Below are 20,133 nucleotides of genomic sequence, written 5' to 3'. Positions count from 1 at the left end.
ATGGGCGTAAGCAATTTTTGGTTGTGCAAATACATATTGCATGTGCGGCCGAAAATCACATCGCCAGTGTGAAGGAACCCTGAGGCTTCTTTCACATGAGTTTTCACGGCCGTCTGATATGCGCTGTGATCTGATTCATTGGATTCCCATGCATCAAATCACATGTGCGTATTTCTGAGAGGTAAAAACACCGGGCCAAGCCAATATAGCGCCGGTGTTTTTACGTCGGGCCCAAAAGATAGTCCTGGAACTATCTTTTGGGCCAGAATACGTCAGCCGCTGAACGGGCTCCTATAGGAGCCCATGGCAGCAGCCGTAGGTGGGAGGGAGTTTAGCATCGCCCCCTCCCATTACACAGAACGAGCGGGGAGGGACGAGAGGTGAGCCTGCGACGGGGAGTGAGAGGAAATGGGCGATGGCCTTGTGAGCTCGACACATTTGCGCCGGCCTCACCAGGCCATATGAATGGGCACACAAACATTTGATTTGTGCGCCTGTTCACCAGATTTTTCACTCCCAACGTAGCGTATACCGGCCGGCTGTGAAAACGGGCGGCCGATATGCGCTCATGTGAAAGAAGCCCAAGACTGTATTTTTATTTATAGTTAACTATCACTTTAGTAATGAAGACATAATTATAATTGTTAAGGTTGCTATGACATAAGCATTAGCAGCTTCCACTAACTTTCACAGTTTAGCGCTAATTTTCTGGCCCAACAGGATTTGCAACTTCAGCCTGGAAATTAACGGAAAATGGAGAGCATTCGCGGCAGCCGCTGGCACTCATGTTTGCTGTCTCGATCACTGATAATTGTCAGCAGTAAAAAAAGCCACATCCTGTTGTCACTTTTGGTAAACGGAAATAGAAGAATCAGATATAACTAAGCAACTGCTGCATCCTTTTTGCACAATTTCATATATGTGTCCATCTACTATTTTTACTCTGTAGAATTTTCACCAGATTTCACCCCAAAAGCCTCAATGATTCTGTGGCAAAATCCACACGTGTCCGATGCAAGTTTGTCATGGATTTTGCTGCAGATTTGCCCTGTGCGCGGTGCGAATTATGGATCTGAACCACATGTCAATTTTTTAATGCAGATTTTTTTTTTGCAGCGTGTGCATAAGGCCTGTATCCACCATGTGATCATACCTTAACACAAATAGAATTAAAGGGGCACTTTTACTATTGATGACATATATTCTGCTTGGACCTTGAATGGCAGCTGGTAATGACTTATACTCCTCCTATCTCATCAATAGGAAACTCCTGCAGCCCATATAATAAGTAAATCTAGCTACAGCGTAATTTGCATGATGTTTTGTGCTGATCATTTAATAAGTCATTGCTGGTTTAGGGAAACGTTGCTGTGAAGAATATAAATGAATACAAGTTCTTTAGATTATTCAGGTTTGTTCTGTAGAATTTTTCATATAATGAAATTAAATACACTACCGTTCAAAAGTTTGGGGTCACATTGAAATGTCCTTATTTTTGAAGGAAAAGCACTGTACTTTTCAATGAAGATAACTTTAAACTAGTCCTAACTTTAAACAAATGCACTCTATACATTGCTAATGTGGTAAATGACTATTCTAGCTGCAAATGTCTGTTTTTTTGTGCAATATCTACAAAGGTGTATAGAGGCCCATTTCCAGCAACTATCACTCCAGTGTTCTAATGGCACAATGTGTTTGCTCATTGGCTCAGAAGGCTAATTGATGATTAGAAAACCCTTGTGCAATCATGTTCACACATCTGAAAACAGTCTAGCTCGTTACAGAAGCTACAAAACTGACCTTCCTGTGAGCAGATTGAGTTTCTGGAGCATCACATTTGTGGGGTCAATTAAACGCTCAAAATGGCCAGAAAAAAAGAAGCGGTCATCTGAAACTCGACAGTCTATTCTTGTTCTTAGAAATGAAGGCTATTCCATGCGAGAAATTGCTAAGAAATTGAAGATTTCCTACAACGGTGTGTACTACTCCCTTCAGAGGACAGCACAAACAGGCTCTAACCAGAGTAGAAAAAGAAGTGGGAGGCCGCGTTGCACAACTAAGCAAGAAGATAAGCACATTAGAGTCTCTAGTTTGAGAAACAGACGCCTCACAGGTACCCAACTGGCATCTTCATTAAATAGTACCCGCAAAACACCAGTGTCAACATCTACAGTGAAGAGGCGGCTGCGGGATTTTGGGCTTCAGGGCAGAGTGGCAAAGAAAAAGCCATATCTGAGACTGGCCAATAAAAGAAAAAGATTAAGATGGGCAAAAGAACACAGACATTGGACAGAAGAAGACTGGAAAAAAGTGTTGTGGACAGATGAATCCAAGTTTGAGGTGTTTGGATCACAAAGAAGAACGTTTGTGAGACGCAGAACAAATGAAAAGATGCTGGAAGAATGCCTGACGCCATCTGTTAAGCATGGTGGAGGTAATGTGATGGTCTGGGGTTGCTTTGGTGCTGGTAAGGTGGGAGATTTGTACAGGGTAAAAGGGATTCTGAATAAGGAAGGCTATCACTCCATTTTGCAACGCCATGCCATACCCAGTGGACAGCGCTTGATTGGAACCAATTTCATCCTACAACAGGACAATGACCCTAAACACACCTCCAAATTGTGCAAGAACTATTTACAGCAGAAGCAGGCAGCTGGTATTCTATCGGTAATGGAGTGGCCAGCGCAGTCACCAGATCTGAACCCCATTGAGCTGTTGTGGGAGCAGCTTGACCGTATGGTACGCCAGAAGTGCCCATCCAACCAATCCAACTTGTGGGAGATGCTTCTAGAAGCGTGGGGTGCAATTTCACAAGCTTACCTCAACAAATTAACAGCTAGAATGTCAAAGGTGTGCAATGCTGTAATTGCTGCAAAAGGAGGGTTCTTTGACAAAAGCAAAGTTTGATGTAAAAACAATGTTATTTCAAATACAAATCATTATTTCTAACCTTGTCAATGTCTTGACTCTATTTTCTATTGATTTCACAACGCATGGTGGTGAATAAGTGTGACTTTTCATGGAAAACACAAAATTGTTTGGGTGACCCCAAACTTTTGAACGGTAGTGTAATTACTATGATTATTACTATTTACTATTGAAATCTGGACAGTTTTCTGGTGTAAATTACTTTAAAAAGCTGTCTGAAAGTGTCTTACATGTTTTTCACACTTTTGGACAGTTTTTATTCTCTTTGTCTGAGAAAGGGTTATTCTTTTGTTGAAAAGGAAAGTGTGACCAAAACTACACCAAAAATGAATAGCGATGCAAGAATTGTTGCAATTTTTGTTGTAAACTAAGCCAACTAAAAGGTGATCTAAAAGCATACTAGACAGCCTTGAAATTGACACATTTGTCATCCAGCAGCGCTAGTGTAATAAATGTAGTGCATTTTAAGACACAGTATTACACAGTACTGGTAAATAAGCCACAATGGTTTTAGCTTAGTTTTTGGAAATTCTTTCTATTAGCACCAGATATAACCTTTCTTGAAATCAGTGCACTTTGGTAGTGTCTTTCCTTGATGACCTTATCATGCAGATGTTAGAGAGATCATTATGTATTTTTGGAGTGAAATATGGTTTGTACCATTTTTTTGATACTTGTCTTAGCAGCAAGTGACACAGAATTACTTTGGCAATTTATTTGCACTAGGCTATCCTGTTGAGTCACATTTTACTGCTGTTAATCAAAAAAATATCGGGAGCTTAATGTCAAATAAATCAGCTACCTAAGATAGACTTCCTGGAACTATAGCCCTGGCTTGTTGGTGATAAATGTGCTCAACCCTGCATTCACCTAACCTGCCAAAAAGGATCTATGATGGAAAAATACTAATAGAGACTTTCCAGCGACGCACAACGTGACGTCTCATCTGTACCAAGATATCCCTCATACTGCACTGACAATACTTAAGAACTGAGATGTAGCAGTGACGACCTCTGATGAGAGGCTCTCGATGTTTCCCATATGCAGTACAGTGCAATATGTTAAATTGTGAAATGGGACAAAGTACTGCAGAGTGTTGGGTCATATACATATAATTCCCAAAGTGTTACTGCAAAATATAATAACACAAAAATGTAACACAAATTTACGACTATTACATTATCCCATATGTTGGCCGATTTACAATCCAATAAAAAGAAATATTATTTTCATTGTCCTCCAAGGTTGGATACATTGAAGTAGATTTCCGGGTTGCGTAGACTGGTTCAGGGTGGCATCAACATAGCAACCCTGGACCATGTGAAGCGCAGTGTCATTCTGCGCTGGACCCCAAGGGAGTCAGTTCCCCCGGGGGGGCCTGTGGTGACCGAACCGGTTGTCTTTAAGCCTAGTCAGCCTATTAGTCTCCATGTCAATGATTTAAATCAGCCCTTGGTGGAAGGGGTGCTGGTTATACTTCCAGTAATCTGGCCATCAAGCTATGCCAGTGAGTACAGTGGTTTAAGGTTCTTGCATTTAGTGTTTCAGTGCAGTTAGTTACGTTTCTCTAGTGTCCATAGTTTAGTGATTAGTGTCAGGTGTCGCCACTACGCTCCAGACTCTTCCACAGTGGTATCGCCCTTTTTGGTCCACTTGAGAGACCAGTCCGCTTTGGGCAGTTCTGGTATACTAGTTTGCAAATTTCCCTGCTTCCTGCTGCACTTTATTATAGTACTCTTTTCTAGTTTCTGTAACATCTGTTCTCCGGTCTGACTCTTTCATTGGATCCAGAATTTGTCACCTGTGATTGAGCTTCTAGACATACTAGACATGACAGTATCACAATGAAATAAAATTAAAGGAATTTGAAAATAAAGGCATGCGTACAGTGAAAAATAAAAGAAAAATCACAGTTCTCTTAGTTCCTTATATGCAGAATCTAGTAGAGCCTTCCATTCAAGGTTGTCATCATTGTCTTGCATGCTTCAGATACAGTGGAGCAGCAGCTTGGTCACTATTTCTACAATCCTGATATCTCACACTCCTCTAAGGACTTCCCTATTAGTACACCCCTACACACAGCTAGAAGTAGAGTTAAAGGGGTTGTCTCGCGAAAGCAAGTGGGGTTCAGCACTTCTGTATGGCCATATTAATGCACTTTGTAATATAAATCGTGCATTAAATATGAGCCATACAGAAGTTATTCACTTACCTTCCCTGCGCTGGCGTCCCCGTCTCCATGGCTCCGTCTAACTTCAGCGTCTAATCGCCCGATTAGACGCGCTTGCGCAGAAGGGTCTTCTGCCTTCGGGTCTGTCCGGCAGCAGCCGCGTTCTGGCTCCGCCCCATTCTACGCGTCATCGCGTAGCTCCGCCCCGTCACGTGTGCCGATTCCAGCTGGAGTAGGGCTTATATTTCAAGCATCCTCAAAAAGACTGAAAAATCATTTTGCATCCTCAAAAATTCTGGAAAAGCATGCTATGTCTTACTTTCAGGGTATGTCTTATTTTCAGGGAAACAGGGTAGTAGTATCTAATTTCTATTCTGCTTTGTTTTTATTTTAACCCCTTAGTGATGAAGCCTTTTTGTGACCTAATGAAGAGCCCAGATTCTGGACATCTGACATGTGGCACTTTAACATAGAATAGCTCTGTAAAGGTTTTGCATATCTAAGTGAGGGCTCCAACCCACTTGCGTGTTTTTTAACATTGCGATATTTTTTTATCGTGAATGTCAATGGGACTGTCTAATGTTAAAAACGCATCACAAGTTTGTGCTTTGCGATTTTTGTGCGTTGCGTTTTTAACGTTAGAAAGTCCCATTGACATTCGTGTTATTAAAAAAAAAGCAGCGATATCGCAGCGTTAAGAAAATGCAAGTGGGTGGGAGCCCTAAATCTGACATTGTTTTTTGACCACATATTGTACTTCATTTAGGTGGTAAAAATAGAATTTGCGTATATTTATTAAAAGTCGCAAAATTGGTGACATTTTGAAAAAAATGTTATTCTTTCACATTTTTAACTGCAATATCATAAAGGGGTTGTCCCGCGGCAGCAAGTGGGTCTATACACTTCTGTATGGCCATATTAATGCACTTTGTAATGTACATTGTGCATTAATTATGAGCCATACAGAAGTTATAAGACGTTTTTCACTTACCTGCTCCGTTGCTAGCATCCTCGTTTCCATGGAGGCCGTCTAATTTTCGGCGTCTAATGGCCAAATTAGACGCGCTTGCGCAGTCCGGGTCTTCTTCTTTCCTCAATGGGGCCGCTCGTGCTGGATGCCGGCTCCTTGTAGCTCCGCCCCGTCACATGCCGATTTCAGCCAATCAGGAGGCTGGAATTGGCAATGGACCGCACAGAAGCCCTGCGGTCCACCGAGGGTGAAGATCCCGGCGGCCATCTTCAGCAGATAAGTAAGAAGTCACCGGAGCGCGGGGATTCAGGTAAGCACTCTCCGGTGTTCTTTTTTAACCCCTGCATCGGGGTTGTCTCGCGCCGAACGGGGGGGGGGGGGGGGGGGGTTGAAAAAAAAAAAACCGTTTCGTCGCGGGACAACCCCTTTAAATAATGACAGATTAGGACTAAAACTTAACTTTTATTTATGTACATATTACAAAATAATAAAGACTACGACACACTACATACAACTAATGAAGGGATAATAGACTCACAGTGATCATACACCCCTCAAAGCATACAAGTTTTGTGTATGCATTGAATAGAATATTTTATTCAAAATATGGTGGTCCCTCTAAAAGACAGATAATAGATAATGAGGAACTACTGGTGCTGTCAATCATGTCGGTCAATAAAAATCCAGACCGCTATAGTTGCAGATACTAGGTCTAATATAGAACATGTATTCTCATTGATCTTACAAGAGAGTGTCCCTACCGGGATTGACAATCTGTAGGTCCAAATAGTATGATCAAGCAACATGTGCATCAATAATAATGATGGTATGTCAGGGAATATTCCTCTGATAGTGTCATCTGGAATGACATTTGATCAAATTTAAGCAAGATGCGTCTATAATATAAAGGATATACTGATATTGATGTGTATCCTATGTTCTAAAGGGATGCCATGCATATAAGTAAAGATGATTATAAATGCTACTAGCCACTTAAATTTGTCAGCTGGCTAGTATTGTATTTATCAACATAGTCTTCCATCATGATTCTTTTAATATATCAGAGTCATGGAATAGACGCGATCCTATATTGAGATCAAAGTAACCACTTGCCTTAGGCCGCCTGCAGACGGGCGGAAATTCCGCGGCAGGATTTCCCGTGGGATTTCCGCCGCTGGAAGCCTGCATAGGGTTGCGTTAGCAAATGCAATCCTATGCAGACGGCCGCGGTTTGGCAGCGCGAAATCTCGCGCGGCAAACAAACCACGGCATGCTCTATTTCTGTGCGGGGCTCTGCGAGAAACTTTACTCACCCACCGCCGGCTCTGGTCTGCGCATGCGCCGGCAGGCGGCACATGAAAGAGCCGGGGCCGTGGGTGAGTACCCACTGCTCTCTGCAGGCACTCGGGTCGGGTCCCGCAGTGAGAATTCTCGCTGCCGGATCCGACCCGGCCGTCTGCAGGCGGCCTTAATGTCACTACAAGTGATGCAAAAACTCTACATGTTTATTGTTTGTAAATAGGGTTCCTAAATAGTTCTTTTAATATCCGTTCCTTATTTGACATGCATGCAACTTGTCTAGCCTATATATAATGGCCAGTGCGTGCTAAGTCACAAGTATAAGGAACCATTAGTTTATATGCTAAGTTGTTCTTGGCATATTATATCCCCTATCTTAGCATATTAGATGGCCTCTCAACGCGTTTCCCCAGCCACATATATTTTATGGCTGGTTCATCAGGAGGGCTAAATTAACTAAGGAAAGATTTTTCCTAAAAGTCCCTAGTGCAGCAGCCAATGTGGCTCGTGATAATCGTTATGCAGAGATGGTAAGAGTGAGTACGATGCACGCTTAAAGTATTGGTGTCTCCGCCTCCCTACCAATCAGAATCCGGGGGTCAATACCATAAACACCATTCAGGTTAGAGGACTGGTGAGCCAGCAGAGGTCTCCGTAATAACGTGATACTGAAAGAAATCCCGCGCATACGCGGATTTCGGACCTCTGTGAACTATCGCGATGTTTTGTATGGGAAGATCACGCATCTGCGCAGAACAAAATCATTGTCGTGACGTCCCGTAATCCATAGCGCAAGCGCAGATAGAGTCAGACGTAACGTTCGTGTTCGTACATCAGCGCTTGCGCAGATGTAATGCACAAAATTTTAAGATTCTAGCGCATGCGCAGAATGTCTAAAGTCAGACTTAGTGCAGACAAGTTAATCAATGACTGACAGTACTCCAACCCATTCTGTGGAGTATTATTATATGGATATATATAATGACGATCCTAAGAATGAAGGTAAATCAGATAATGTCCTATACATACTCAGGGTATTCTTTATTGTTGCCATTAGTTATTATTAGATCCATACCCTGTTTCCCTGAAAATAAGACATAGCATGATTTTTCAGAATTTTTGAGGATGCAAAATGATTTTTCAGGCTTTTTGAGGATGCTCTACTCCAAAATTAAGCCCTGCTAACAGTTAATTAAAAAAGTCAATTGAAATAGTGTCCAGACAGCTATACATGTAAAAAAGTTAAGCCTTTTTGAACAAAAATTAATATCAGACACTGTCCTATTTTCGGGGAAACACGGTAGTAGCTAGTCCTGATAGATCTTTCCTCTTGAAATATTTTATTTTATTTCATTCCTTATATAGATAGATCATTGGTGGTCTCATCAGAACCTATAAATATAGAGTCATGAATGAAAACACCAGCACTTGATGTTATCCTCTGTCGGGTTTTGGTAAACTGATTGTATTTCCCCAAAGGGAGGGATATTTACATAGTGAGAAAGTCAGTAAATTATTATTCCAAATGTATCCTCAGGAAAAACATATAGCAACCCAAAAGAGAGGGGACACATAGATATTTGGGTCCAAAAACAGAAGATGTTTTCCATAGTAGAATTTATAATGGATTCTATCATTTCTTGATAAATGGCAGGAAAGACAGCTGCTCATTAAGGCCTTAAGGCCTCATGTCCACGGGGAAAATCAGGCCCGCTACGGATTCTCCATGGAGAATCCGTAGCGGGTCCTCCTGGCCCGCGGACATGAGGGCTGAAAATAGGAATTAACTCACCTCTCGCACGCTCCGGATCTTCCCTTCGTCGCGGCTTCATCTTCTCTCCGTCGCGGCCGGATCTTCTTTCTTCGGCCCAGCGGATGTGCACGGCACGTTGGTTGCGTGCCCCGCGCATGCGCCGGCCCGAAGAAAAAAGATCCGTCCGCAACGGAGAGAAGATGAAGCCGCGGCGAAGGGAAGATCCGGAGCGGGTAACTATATTCTGATTTTGGTCTCCCGCGGATCCGGGCGGCTTCCATAGGCTTCAATAGAAGCCTGCGGGAGCCGTCCCCACGGGAGACCCGCACGAAAATGGAGCATGGTCCGGATTTTTTCATGCTCCATTTTTAAAAAAATCACTTTTATTGACCATCCGCGGGTATTTATCTACCCACGGGTGGTCAATGCATCCCTATGGGGTGCGGATCCACATGCGGGTGATCCGCTGTGGATTCTAAATCCTATTTTGCCCGTGGACATGAGGCCTTAGGTGACAGAGATTCCATGCGATAAATCCAAGTACTTTCCTTCTGTAATAATTTCAGATCTAAATCACCACGACGTCCATCTGACCTCAATAATTCAATCCCCTGAAATTTGATGGTAGTGGGTAGAGATTAGCGAACGTACTCGTTTCGAGTAATTACTCGATCGAGCACCGTGATTTTCGAGTACTTCCGTACTCGGGTGAAAAGATTCGGTGGGCGCCGGGGGGCGGGGGGAAGGTGTGGTGGAGCGGGGGGTAGCAGCGGGGAACAGGGGGGAGCCCTCTCTCTCTCCCTCTCTCCCCCACTCCCCGCTGCAACCCCCCACTCACCCACGGCGCCCCCCGAATCTTTTCGCCCGAGTACGGAAGTACTCGAAAATCGCGGCGCTCGGGCGGAAAAGGGGCGTGGCCGAGTAGGTTCGCTCATCTCTAGTAGTGGGATCATTGTCATGGAAATCTCGTACATGAACTGCCAGGCTTGTTTGCTCTTTTCTATTGATGTTACCAATATGGGATAGCGCCTGAATTGCTGTCTTGTCTTGCCTATGTAATCAAGCGGACATGGGCATGTCGCCAGATAAATGACACCACTTGATTTACAATTTATAAAGTCTCTTATTTTATATGTAGTTCCTGTTGTCGAACTCACAAATTCTGCGCCTCTCTTAATATATTCACATGCTTTGCAATGTGCGCATGGAAAACAACCATTTATTGGATTACTCATTAACCAAGACAATGTTGATGATTGCTGTGTAAAATGGCTATGTATCAGCCGATCCTGTAGATTTCTTCCTCTTCTATACGTGATCATTGGTCGTGAGGGTAAGTATGATGCCAGATCTTTGTCTCTAAGGAGAACATCCCAGTATTTCTCAATTATCCCTCTCACTTGCTGTGAGCGGTCATCATAGGTTCCAATGATGCAATATCTTAAATATGTGCAAACATACTATATAAATGTTTGATAAGATATATATTTCCATCTGTTTACTTTATTCTGGATGCACATTTGTAAAAATTTGTTTTAACCATTTAAGACATGTATAAATTTAACATTATCAACATTTTGAGAAACACTTTGTTTTCCTACACCAAACCAAGATTGATTGAATAGTGATAGATACCCCCACAAATTACCCCATTTTAAAAACGATACCCCTTAATAATAAGTAATTTGATCACACAGCTTTTTTCAGGAGTTAATGCAATTTACAGGAGAAAAAATAAAAGGACGCCATTTTGAAAACTAGACCCCCTAACGAATTCCTCTAGGGGTGTAATAAGTATTTTGACCTCATAGTTTTTGAATGAATCTAAGCAAAGCTGAAGCAAAAAATTACAATTATCATTTTTTGGGCAATTGTGTCATTTTAAAAACATTCTTTTTGTACAGCACATATAAGAATGAAGACTTGCACCCCAAATTGGATGCCCCTGTTTGTCCCGTGTTCAGAAACACCCCATTGTAGCCCCAATCGGATGTCTTTTAAATTATGTAGGCATTATAGGTAGAATTAGATTGCTACCTTTTAATAGCAGGCTCTGGTCTTTCTGTTCACTCGGTACGGCTGAAGCGCCTGGTCAGACAGGTCTACACCCTCATTAATTTATTGTGGTCCCTGATGCAGACAGATTTTATTTTCTGTGTTGCAACCCCCTCTCCCTTACGGCAATGGAGGTGTCTGCGTGCATGGTCGATATCATACAGATATCATATATCTTTCTTGTCATGCCACTTTACTGCAAGCAGTGGGCCAATTGCCAGCGGATATGACGCTCCCCTTTCCACGCACCTGGCCACCAGGGGTTGGGGGAATCCCACTATATTTTTTTGTATTGTCTTGCAGGCCACTTGTATTTGCGTCACAGAGGGATTTCTAAAGTGGAACACTAGTATAATAATTATCGGTATACACATGGCACCCCTTATGTAAAAATGGGCCCATGAGCTCCCAAATGATTTTTCCATTTGTGCCGATGTAATCTGGGTAGTTAGGGGGATTTAGGTGGCGGTCTCAGCCTTCATAAATGAAAAAAATCGCATGTATACCCTGTTGTACTGTTACACACTAAGTATAACTTAACGCCATAGCTGGCGCGCTAAGAGCAGATGAACAGGCGGAATGAGAGACGGCCCGTGAAGCTCATTAGGGACTCGTCCACGAACAGATTTTTATCAGGCGTGTATATATTTTTAAAAGATTCTTTTAACAGTGATATTAGGGGCTACATTTTACATAACCTGTTGTACGCAGGGTCTTCTCCAGGGGGGACTTGGATATTATCAGCAAAATGCAAGAAAGGCATTATATTTTAAATTGGTGATAGGTCATAGCTTGTGCAAATAGAGGGGTTGTGTGAACAGCACTAGTGGACCAGTATGACCGTATGGAGGATTTTTTTTACTAATCCCACTAATAGGGCAATTCACAAGAATTTTTTTCATCTCTGGGACATTTTTGGCGGGCAGTAGTCTGGAATACACAGGGGTGGGGTCCTCTTTAATAAATTGTCCAGCATATATGTTGGTCTGCTAGACAATTAATTCCAGGACGTTGTCGCTAATAAATTTAAAAAAATTAGGGGGCAAAATTAGTGACATCCACATTAACGCCCGGAGTCGTAGTAAATTGGGGTATCCCACATTGTGGGAGGCAGCGCACTCCTCGGCCCCTCTGCCCCAACCACTACTTCAATCTCCAAAGGTCTAGCGGTAGGGTCGTCGCTGTTGCAATATATGTCTTCTTCCCAAGCAGTTTCGGTATCACTACCTGAACTGCTAGTGAACAACAGCACACTGTAACGTCTACGCTCCATTTTAGAACAACATTTTTTTCATGGGCGTAGACCAAATGAAAAAAAATTAACCCAAAAAAATGTACATGGGTATTCTTTACTTCGTGGGTGAAGCGGGGTGATCATGGTGTGAGGGGCGGTAATAACGGGGTGATTGTGGCTTTTTTTCACTATACAGCACAGGATTTTCAGTTCTTAACTCTCTCCTCTTACAAAACTGTCTCAGTGAGGTGACAGAGATACGCAGGACTAATCCTGTACCTTATTTATTAAACAAATGACATGGATGGCTGTGATAGGTATATGTAAAGCTCTTCCCTGGAAAAGAATGCATAGGGTGCATTCACACAAGCATATTTTTGTGCGTACATACGCACGCACAAAAACACGCTTCTATTTGCAACAATGCATTCCCTATGGTGTGTGCACATGTCCGTACTTTGCAGGTGCGTGCCTGCAAAGATAGGACATGCATGCACCATAGGGAATGCACGCATTGCTTTCAATGGAGCCGTGGCTGCTGCCGGCGGCTCTATTGAAAACAATGGTCTGCCGGCACCCCTGCATTCTTTTTCAGGGAAGAGCTTTACATATAAGCTCTTTCCTGAAAAAGAAAAATTTTAGTGTGAAAAAAAAAAATGCAGGCATTCTGCTGCCGGCGGCTTCATTGAAGACAATGGTCTGCTAGCACACCTAAATTGTTTTTCAGGGAAGAGCTTTACATATAAGCTCTTCCCTGAAAAATAAAAATTTTAGTGCAAAAAAAAAGCAGGCATTCTCTTCAATGAATCCGCTGCTGCTGCCTGTGGCTCCATTGAAGCCAATGGTCTGCTGGCACACCTAAATTGTTTTTCAGATGAGAGCTTTACATATAAGCTCTTCCCTGAAAAAAAAATTTTAGTGTTGAGAAAAAAAAAAAAATTACTTACCTGTCCGCCGCTGCTGTGTCCCCCGCAGGAATGAGGAACACATCTGATATTTCCTTCATCCCCGCTAGTTAAAAGAATTCCCTGCTGCTACATCTGCCACATCTGTGGCAGATGCAGCAGGGGAATTCTTTAATTCTCTACCACAGCTGTCACACGTCAGCTGCGGTAGAGGATTCTGCTGCTGGCAATTGATTTCACGGGAGGGCTTTGAATATAAGCCCTTCCCTGAAAATCAAATAAAAGTGGTTTAAAAAACAAAAAAAACAGATACTCACCTCCCCTCAGCTGCTGGGGGACAGCCGCGTCTTCTCCTGCTGTTCCCTGCACTGTGGTGCTGATCTATCAGCAGGGGGGGGATTTAAAATCCCTGCCTTCTGAATGAGCTGAATGTGATTGGCTGAGGTGCTTAGCCAATCACAGGCAGCTCTCCCTGAATGAATGGCGGGCGAGAGCTGCCTGTGATTGGCTAAGCACCTCAGCCAATCACATTCAGCTCTTTCAGCAGGCGGGGATTTTAAATCTCCGCCTGCTGATAGATCAGCACCACAGTGCAGGGGCCAGCAGGAGTAGACGCGTCTGTGCCCTGGCAGCTAAGTGGAGGTGAGAATCTGTTTTTTTGCTTTTTAAACCACTTTTATTTGATTTTCAGGGAAGGGTTTAAATTCAAAGCCCTCCCCTGAAATCAATTGCCGGCAGCAGAATCCTCTACCGCAGCTGACATGTGTGACAGCTGCGGTAGAGGATTAAAGAATTCCTCTGCTGCATCTGCCACAGATGTGGAAGATGTAGCAGCAGGGAATTCTTTTAACTAGCGGGGATGAAGGAAACATCTGCCGCATGCAGATGTATTCTTCATCCCCGCGGGGGACACAGCAGCGGCTGACAGGTAAGTAATTTTTTTTTACTCTATCTTTAATTGGCTTTTCAGGGAAGGGCTTATGAAGCCGCTGTCCCCGGCTCTGTAGTGCTGCTGAGCTATCAGCAGCCGGGGATTTAAAATCCCTGCCTGCTGGTAGCTCTGATTGTGATTGGCTGAAGCGCTCAGCCAATCACAATTAGAGCTACCAGCAGGCGGGGATTTTAAATCCTCGGCTGCTGATAGCTGAGAGCTACAAAGCCGGGGACAGCAGCAGAAGTCGCCGCTGAGCCCCGGCAGCTCTCAATGGCTTTTCAGGAAAGGGCTTCATAAGCCCTTCCCTGAAAAGCCAATTAAAAATAGAGTAAAAAAAAAAAAAAATTACTTACCTGTCAGCCGCTGCTGTGTCCCCCGCGGGGATAAAGAATACATCTGCAAAGCCACTGACAGCTGTTGGGGCTCAGAGGCGACTTCTGCCGCTGTCCCCAGCTCTGTAGCGCTATAACCACAATCAGAGTTACCAGCAGGCGGGGATTTTAAAGGTGAGTATTATTCGTTTTGTTTTTTATTATATTTTTTTAAATAGCTTTTCAGGAAAGGGCTTATAAAGCCCTTCCCTGAAAAGCCATTGACGGGATGCCGGCAGCAGGATTCTCTACCGCAACTGTCATGTGTGACAGCTGCGGTAGAGAATTAAAGAAGTCCTCTGCTGCATATGCCACAGATGTGGCAGATGTAGCAGCAGGGAATTCTTTTAACTAGCAGGGATGAAGGAAACATCTGCCGCATGCAGCAGATGTGTTCTTCATACCAGTGGGAGTCGCGGCAGCGACGGAGAGGTAAGTTTTTTTGTTTTGTTTTTTGCACTAAAATGTATCTTTTTCAGGGAAGGGCTTATATGTAAAGCCCTTCCCTGAAAAAGAATGCAGGGGGCCGGCAGAGCATTGTCTTCAATGGAGCCGCCGGGAGCAGCCGCGGCTCCATTGACAACAAGCACGCAGCTGTGCTCACGCGAGTTTTTGCTCGTACCTAGATGCGGACGTATGTATGCACAAAAGCACGCTCGTGTGAACGTATCCTTAGGGTGTGAACGCACATACTGGATTTAGTGCAGATTTTCCACAGCAGAAAATATGTACCAAAATCCACACGACTTCTGCAGATTTTGCTACAGATCCACAGCATACTCTAACTCCACTCAATACATATCCCCTTTAATTGACAAGGTGAAATCTGCTGCGGAACCTTGTCAAAATCTGCCACATTCGAATGCACCCTTAAGTGGGATTGTGATTGTATTTACCTTTACCTGCGAGAAACAAGCAATAGTAACAGAACTGCTCACCATGTCAGGTTTTGTGCTTGATTACACAACACTATCAGCATATGAATCCGGTATCAGACTTGCTGTTCTACATGTACTTTTTAAATACTTTTTCCCACTTTTTTCTTTCGTTTTCCCTATTTCTCTGTAAAATTTCCCTAAATAAACTACTAGAACCTGACAGCAGGTTACATATATGTAACAGTTATGTTATGATATATATGTCTGTGTGTATTAGACACTGTATATATCAATATAACCTATTTAATAAATACATATCTCCTTTGTCTTGTAGATTTGAATGTACTATCTTTGTGCTATGAACACCACCAATGACTCTAACTCCACTCAAACACTAGAAACAATCAAAGCCTCCTTCTACCTGCTGGATTTCCTCATCTGCTCGGTATTCACCTTTCTGATCACTCAAACTGTGTGGAGTAGCACCGTCCTGAAGAATGAAGTGCGCTACTTTTTTTTGTGCCACCACCTGGTGTGCTTGACATTATTCTTTGGCCTAGGCACCATTTTTAGCTATATCCGAACTTTCGAGGTCTTTGCCCCAGTCCTAGTTTGCTGGCTTCTTTTTGCAGCGCAGATAACATTTGGAAAAGCAGCCCAATTGACTCTTGCCATAATGGCTTTGAATACTTGCATAGCTGTTTGCTGGCCTCTTAAATATTTAACATTTGTTCATTCTATAAAGTCTAAACTAATTCTATGTTTATGGATTATTTCCTTGCTAGACCCGGTAGTCTCACTTTTTTATGAAGGCATACAGAAAGGCCCCCAGGAAATAGTTCGACTGGATCCAACTTGCCCGACTACTTTATCAAGTACATTGTCAAGAATAGCTGGAGTAGCTTTCATCCTGTTATTAGCCATTATTATCTTGGCATCCTATATTATTATGTTTAGAGAAGGAAAACGAGCAGGACATTTTACAACATCCAACTGCCAAGCAAGAAGAACCATCTTGATTCATGGACTACAGATTGCTCTACATATGTTTCCAACACTGATCAACATTTCTATAGGGGGGACCAATAAGTATATTATTTTGCATTTGACTAGTTTTATTATTTTCTCCTTAGCTCAGTGTCTCAGCCCTGTTGTATATGGACTAAGATGTACAGAACTGAGACAGAAATTTATTGAAAGACAACATTGCTGTGGACTGTGTAACATATATAGTGCTGAAAGTTATCAAATGAACACAACATCCAAAACTGAAGACTAAAGGAGAGATCATAAATGTGTAGCAAGATACCACTGGTAAGACAGGTGCAGAAATGCCAATTAACACTAATGGGATGGTCAGATTGTCTGATTGTATCTTCACTATAGTCCATTGTACTGTTCGGAGCGGAGAATTGTGGCTTTCAACCATGCCTGTGTTACCTTGCCCTATCCATCGATGAATGATAACAATTAGTGGAGATTAGTAGCTGTCAGGCAGACAGATGTGGATCTACCTTGCCATACGCTGGTTTGGCTTTGGGTTATCTGAGATGGTAACATGTGGAGGATGTTGGTTTTCACACTTGACCACTCAAAGGGGGATACCAACTTTCCTGCGAGGTCCCCAGCTATTGCACACACAGATAGTCCCGGTAGCGTGGCGGCTGATACTGTACTGGGCGAGGCACAGTACCTAAAAGTCTGAACAGGAGTCTTGCAGAAATACAGGCTGTAGTCAGAGCTGGCAGCACAGGTGCATAAATGAAGTCTAGGCTGAAGGTCAAGGGATGCAGCAAGCAATAGCAAAGTCTAGAATACAGAACCGAGGGGATTTTTCACAAATGGCTAATAAGAAAAAATTGCTTAGGCATCCTTCATTAGGGTAAGCTGCCTAATATAGCAAGGGTTGGCTGGTGATGGACGGGATGAGAGAGCGCTTGCTGGTCCTTTAAGAAAGGCGGAGTCCAGGAAGAGAGCAAAAGCAAAGGTGTGTTGTGCAGCATGTGACAGGCGGCCGACTACAATTGCAGAACCAAGTAAGCAGCAGCGATAGACCGTGATGGTAGCAACTGCAAGACTAACTGCAGTGCAAACTTCAGTGTCTCCGTGTCCTGCTTAATTTTCCATACTTTGGAGGTCCTCTTACATGTGGAAGCAGGGCAGAAAACTAGAGAGCTGAATAAGTTAAAAGCTTTTATATAGAAGTCCACCCTTCATAGAAAGACCAATATACCCATCCATAATGTCTCATGAGGACAACCAGATAACCCATTTCCACATGCCCTGTAAGGGTATGTGAACATTAAGGGGGGCAGTGTGATCTGCTTCCTCAGGCGGACCTAGCCAGCCTATTTAATACTTGATTGGCCATTCACTTGAACAACTGGAGTGTAAAATTATAACTTGAATTCAGTGGCTGCTGCCGGGGAAATGTGTAAGGAGCCTGGGTTAATCTGTGCGATAACCATTGAGCGGCTGTGCTTCTGAAGCCGAACCTGAATCAGCTGTTTTCCAGGCTGGCTTCAGTATAAAAAATGATTGTCATTAATGAGACAACCCCTTTAATTAATTTCAATGAAGGGCTCGATCCCACCACTGTTACCATTATTATGAAATCAACAGCAGTGCAGTATTGGGTATATATTGGATAAGAGCATTGCTCGACAGACCCTATTGACTATATCCTAAGTGCTCGTTACCACCATCTTTGTTACGTTGCATGGAGCAGAACGAGGAAATCAATGGTGGTGCAGGATCCAGCATATGTCGGACAGCAGCAGTGCCCAATAGACCCCACTGACTATAATGGGGTCTGTTAGTTTATGTTTCCATGCAGGGCTAAGACTCCAAACTGAACCTCCTGTGCAGTTGTGAATGAGCCCTAAGTTCTGCTAAAATTTGCCCTACTACTAATGCTCCCGGGGTCCATGGCAAAGATCAAAACCGAACTCCTGAGATTGGCCATCCTAGCGGTCAGGATGTCTGTCCCGGGCTTATGGCGTTCCACGGCCCCACCCACAAAGGTTATATGGACAGAAAAATTTAATACTCTTATGAGATACGAAATGGAGGGAGCAGAGGAGGAAAAAGACCGCAAAAGGTCCTATGATCTTTGGAGCCCGTGGATTGCCATGAGAGCATCTAAACCTTTTGAAAACTGGTTATATACAGGTACTATAGACCCTTAGGGACCCCTGAGAGCCTAAAAAGCCTACAAGCAAGACCTACACCCCCCCCGACCCCTTACCCCAACACCCCCCCCCCTACCTGCCACCCCTCTAGTCAGACATGTGCCTTGTATTATTAACGCATCATAAAGTTGTATTTTTTTTTTTTTCTCAATTTATTATTTTTTAGTTTTTTGTTTTACAAAATAAATGTATTCTGCAGGGAAAAACCCCGATCTATGACACGAGAGAATCAGCGTGGCTATGTTTAGATAAAACGGTAACTGCAGATCAGTATAATGTACTACTGTTTAATGTTTATCGAAAAAGTTCAATAAAAAAATGATTGAAATAAGTTCTGCTAAAATTTGCTTTATTGGCTTATTTTGGCTAATCTAAGTTCTGTATCTGCAATGGCATCAGTGTATGACGCAGTCTTCTACTATTATAGGAACCAAGACTAAACTGTGCTCCTTTGAAGTTACCCACCATCATAATGTGTACATTAACCCCTTGAGTGGCACGCCCGGAAAAGTTCCGTGAGGAGCTCCACTGCTCATAGTGACATAGCCCGGAAGATTTCCGGGCTATGTATCACTATGGGAGCTGCAGAGCACAATGCCACAAGCTGTGACAGTGTGCTCTGCCTGCACAGTCCCACAGAGAACAAAGCAAGGGCTTTGAAAAACCAGCAGAAGATATTGCCGATATGTCGGCAACCTCCTGCTTTGTTTACAGGTTGCCATAGAGACCATCGGCTTGTCAGAAGCAAGCTGATGGTCTCTGTGGCAGGGAGAGCTGGTTGTTAGCTGTCAGAGGACAGCTAGGTACTAGCTCTTACAGCAGAGATCAGAGAAAAACTCCGATCTCTGCTGTGTTAACCCTTTACATGCTGCAGTCTATGTGACTGCAGCATGTAAAGGGTTGTCACTGCAGCATGTAAAGGGCTGTCACCATCGGACCCCTGGAATGTGATCAGGGGTCCTGATGGGTCCCTGTGGAAGTCCCCTAAAGGGACAAAAAAAAATAAAAAAATTTTAAAAAATTAAAAAAAAAAAAAGTAAAAAAATTATTAAAAAAATAAAAAAAACACTTGTCTCCCTTTACTTTGTAAAAAATCAAAAATACAATCACACATGTGGTATCCGTGTGCGTCGTAATGACCCAGAGAAGGAAGTTAATACATTATTTAACCCCTTAATGACATGGCCCCTTTTTTCTTTTTTCCCCATTTCTTTTTTTCCTCCCCCCTCTTTAAAAAATCACAACTTGTCCCGCAAAAAACAAGCCTTTATATGGCCATGTCAAAGGAAAAATGAAAAAGTTATGGCTCTTGAGACGCAACTGCAAAACTAGTTGAAATTCAATGATTAGACCATTTTAAAAAACCTGCCCTGGTGGGCACGACAGGGTGGTAGGAAACCTGCCACTCAAGGGGTTAAGGCAGAAATCAAATTGTATTGTTCACG

The 20,133-nt window shown here is 43.1% G+C and overlaps 1 protein-coding gene across 3 annotated transcripts in view; it reads left to right on the top strand.

The window, feature by feature from the left end:
• LOC136623227 (odorant receptor 131-2-like) overlaps positions 1 to 18,907 on the top strand; it is a 40,967-nt gene extending 22,060 nt beyond the window's left edge. For all 3 annotated transcript variants that reach the window (XM_066598159.1, XM_066598160.1, XM_066598158.1), the window contains exon 2: positions 15,832 to 18,907. In XM_066598159.1, the coding sequence (XP_066454256.1) occupies positions 15,838 to 16,776 (939 nt within the window). In that variant the 5' untranslated portion in view covers positions 15,832 to 15,837 and the 3' untranslated portion in view covers positions 16,777 to 18,907. The remainder of the gene's footprint in view (positions 1 to 15,831) is intronic.
• Positions 18,908 to 20,133: the final 1,226 nt, after the last annotated feature.

Source organism: Eleutherodactylus coqui, chromosome 1 (genome assembly GCF_035609145.1).
Source record: "Eleutherodactylus coqui strain aEleCoq1 chromosome 1, aEleCoq1.hap1, whole genome shotgun sequence".
Lineage (NCBI taxonomy): Eukaryota > Metazoa > Chordata > Amphibia > Anura > Eleutherodactylidae > Eleutherodactylus > Eleutherodactylus coqui.
Note: the sequence above shows the minus strand (reverse complement) of the source record. Positions and strands in the feature narration are given on the sequence as shown.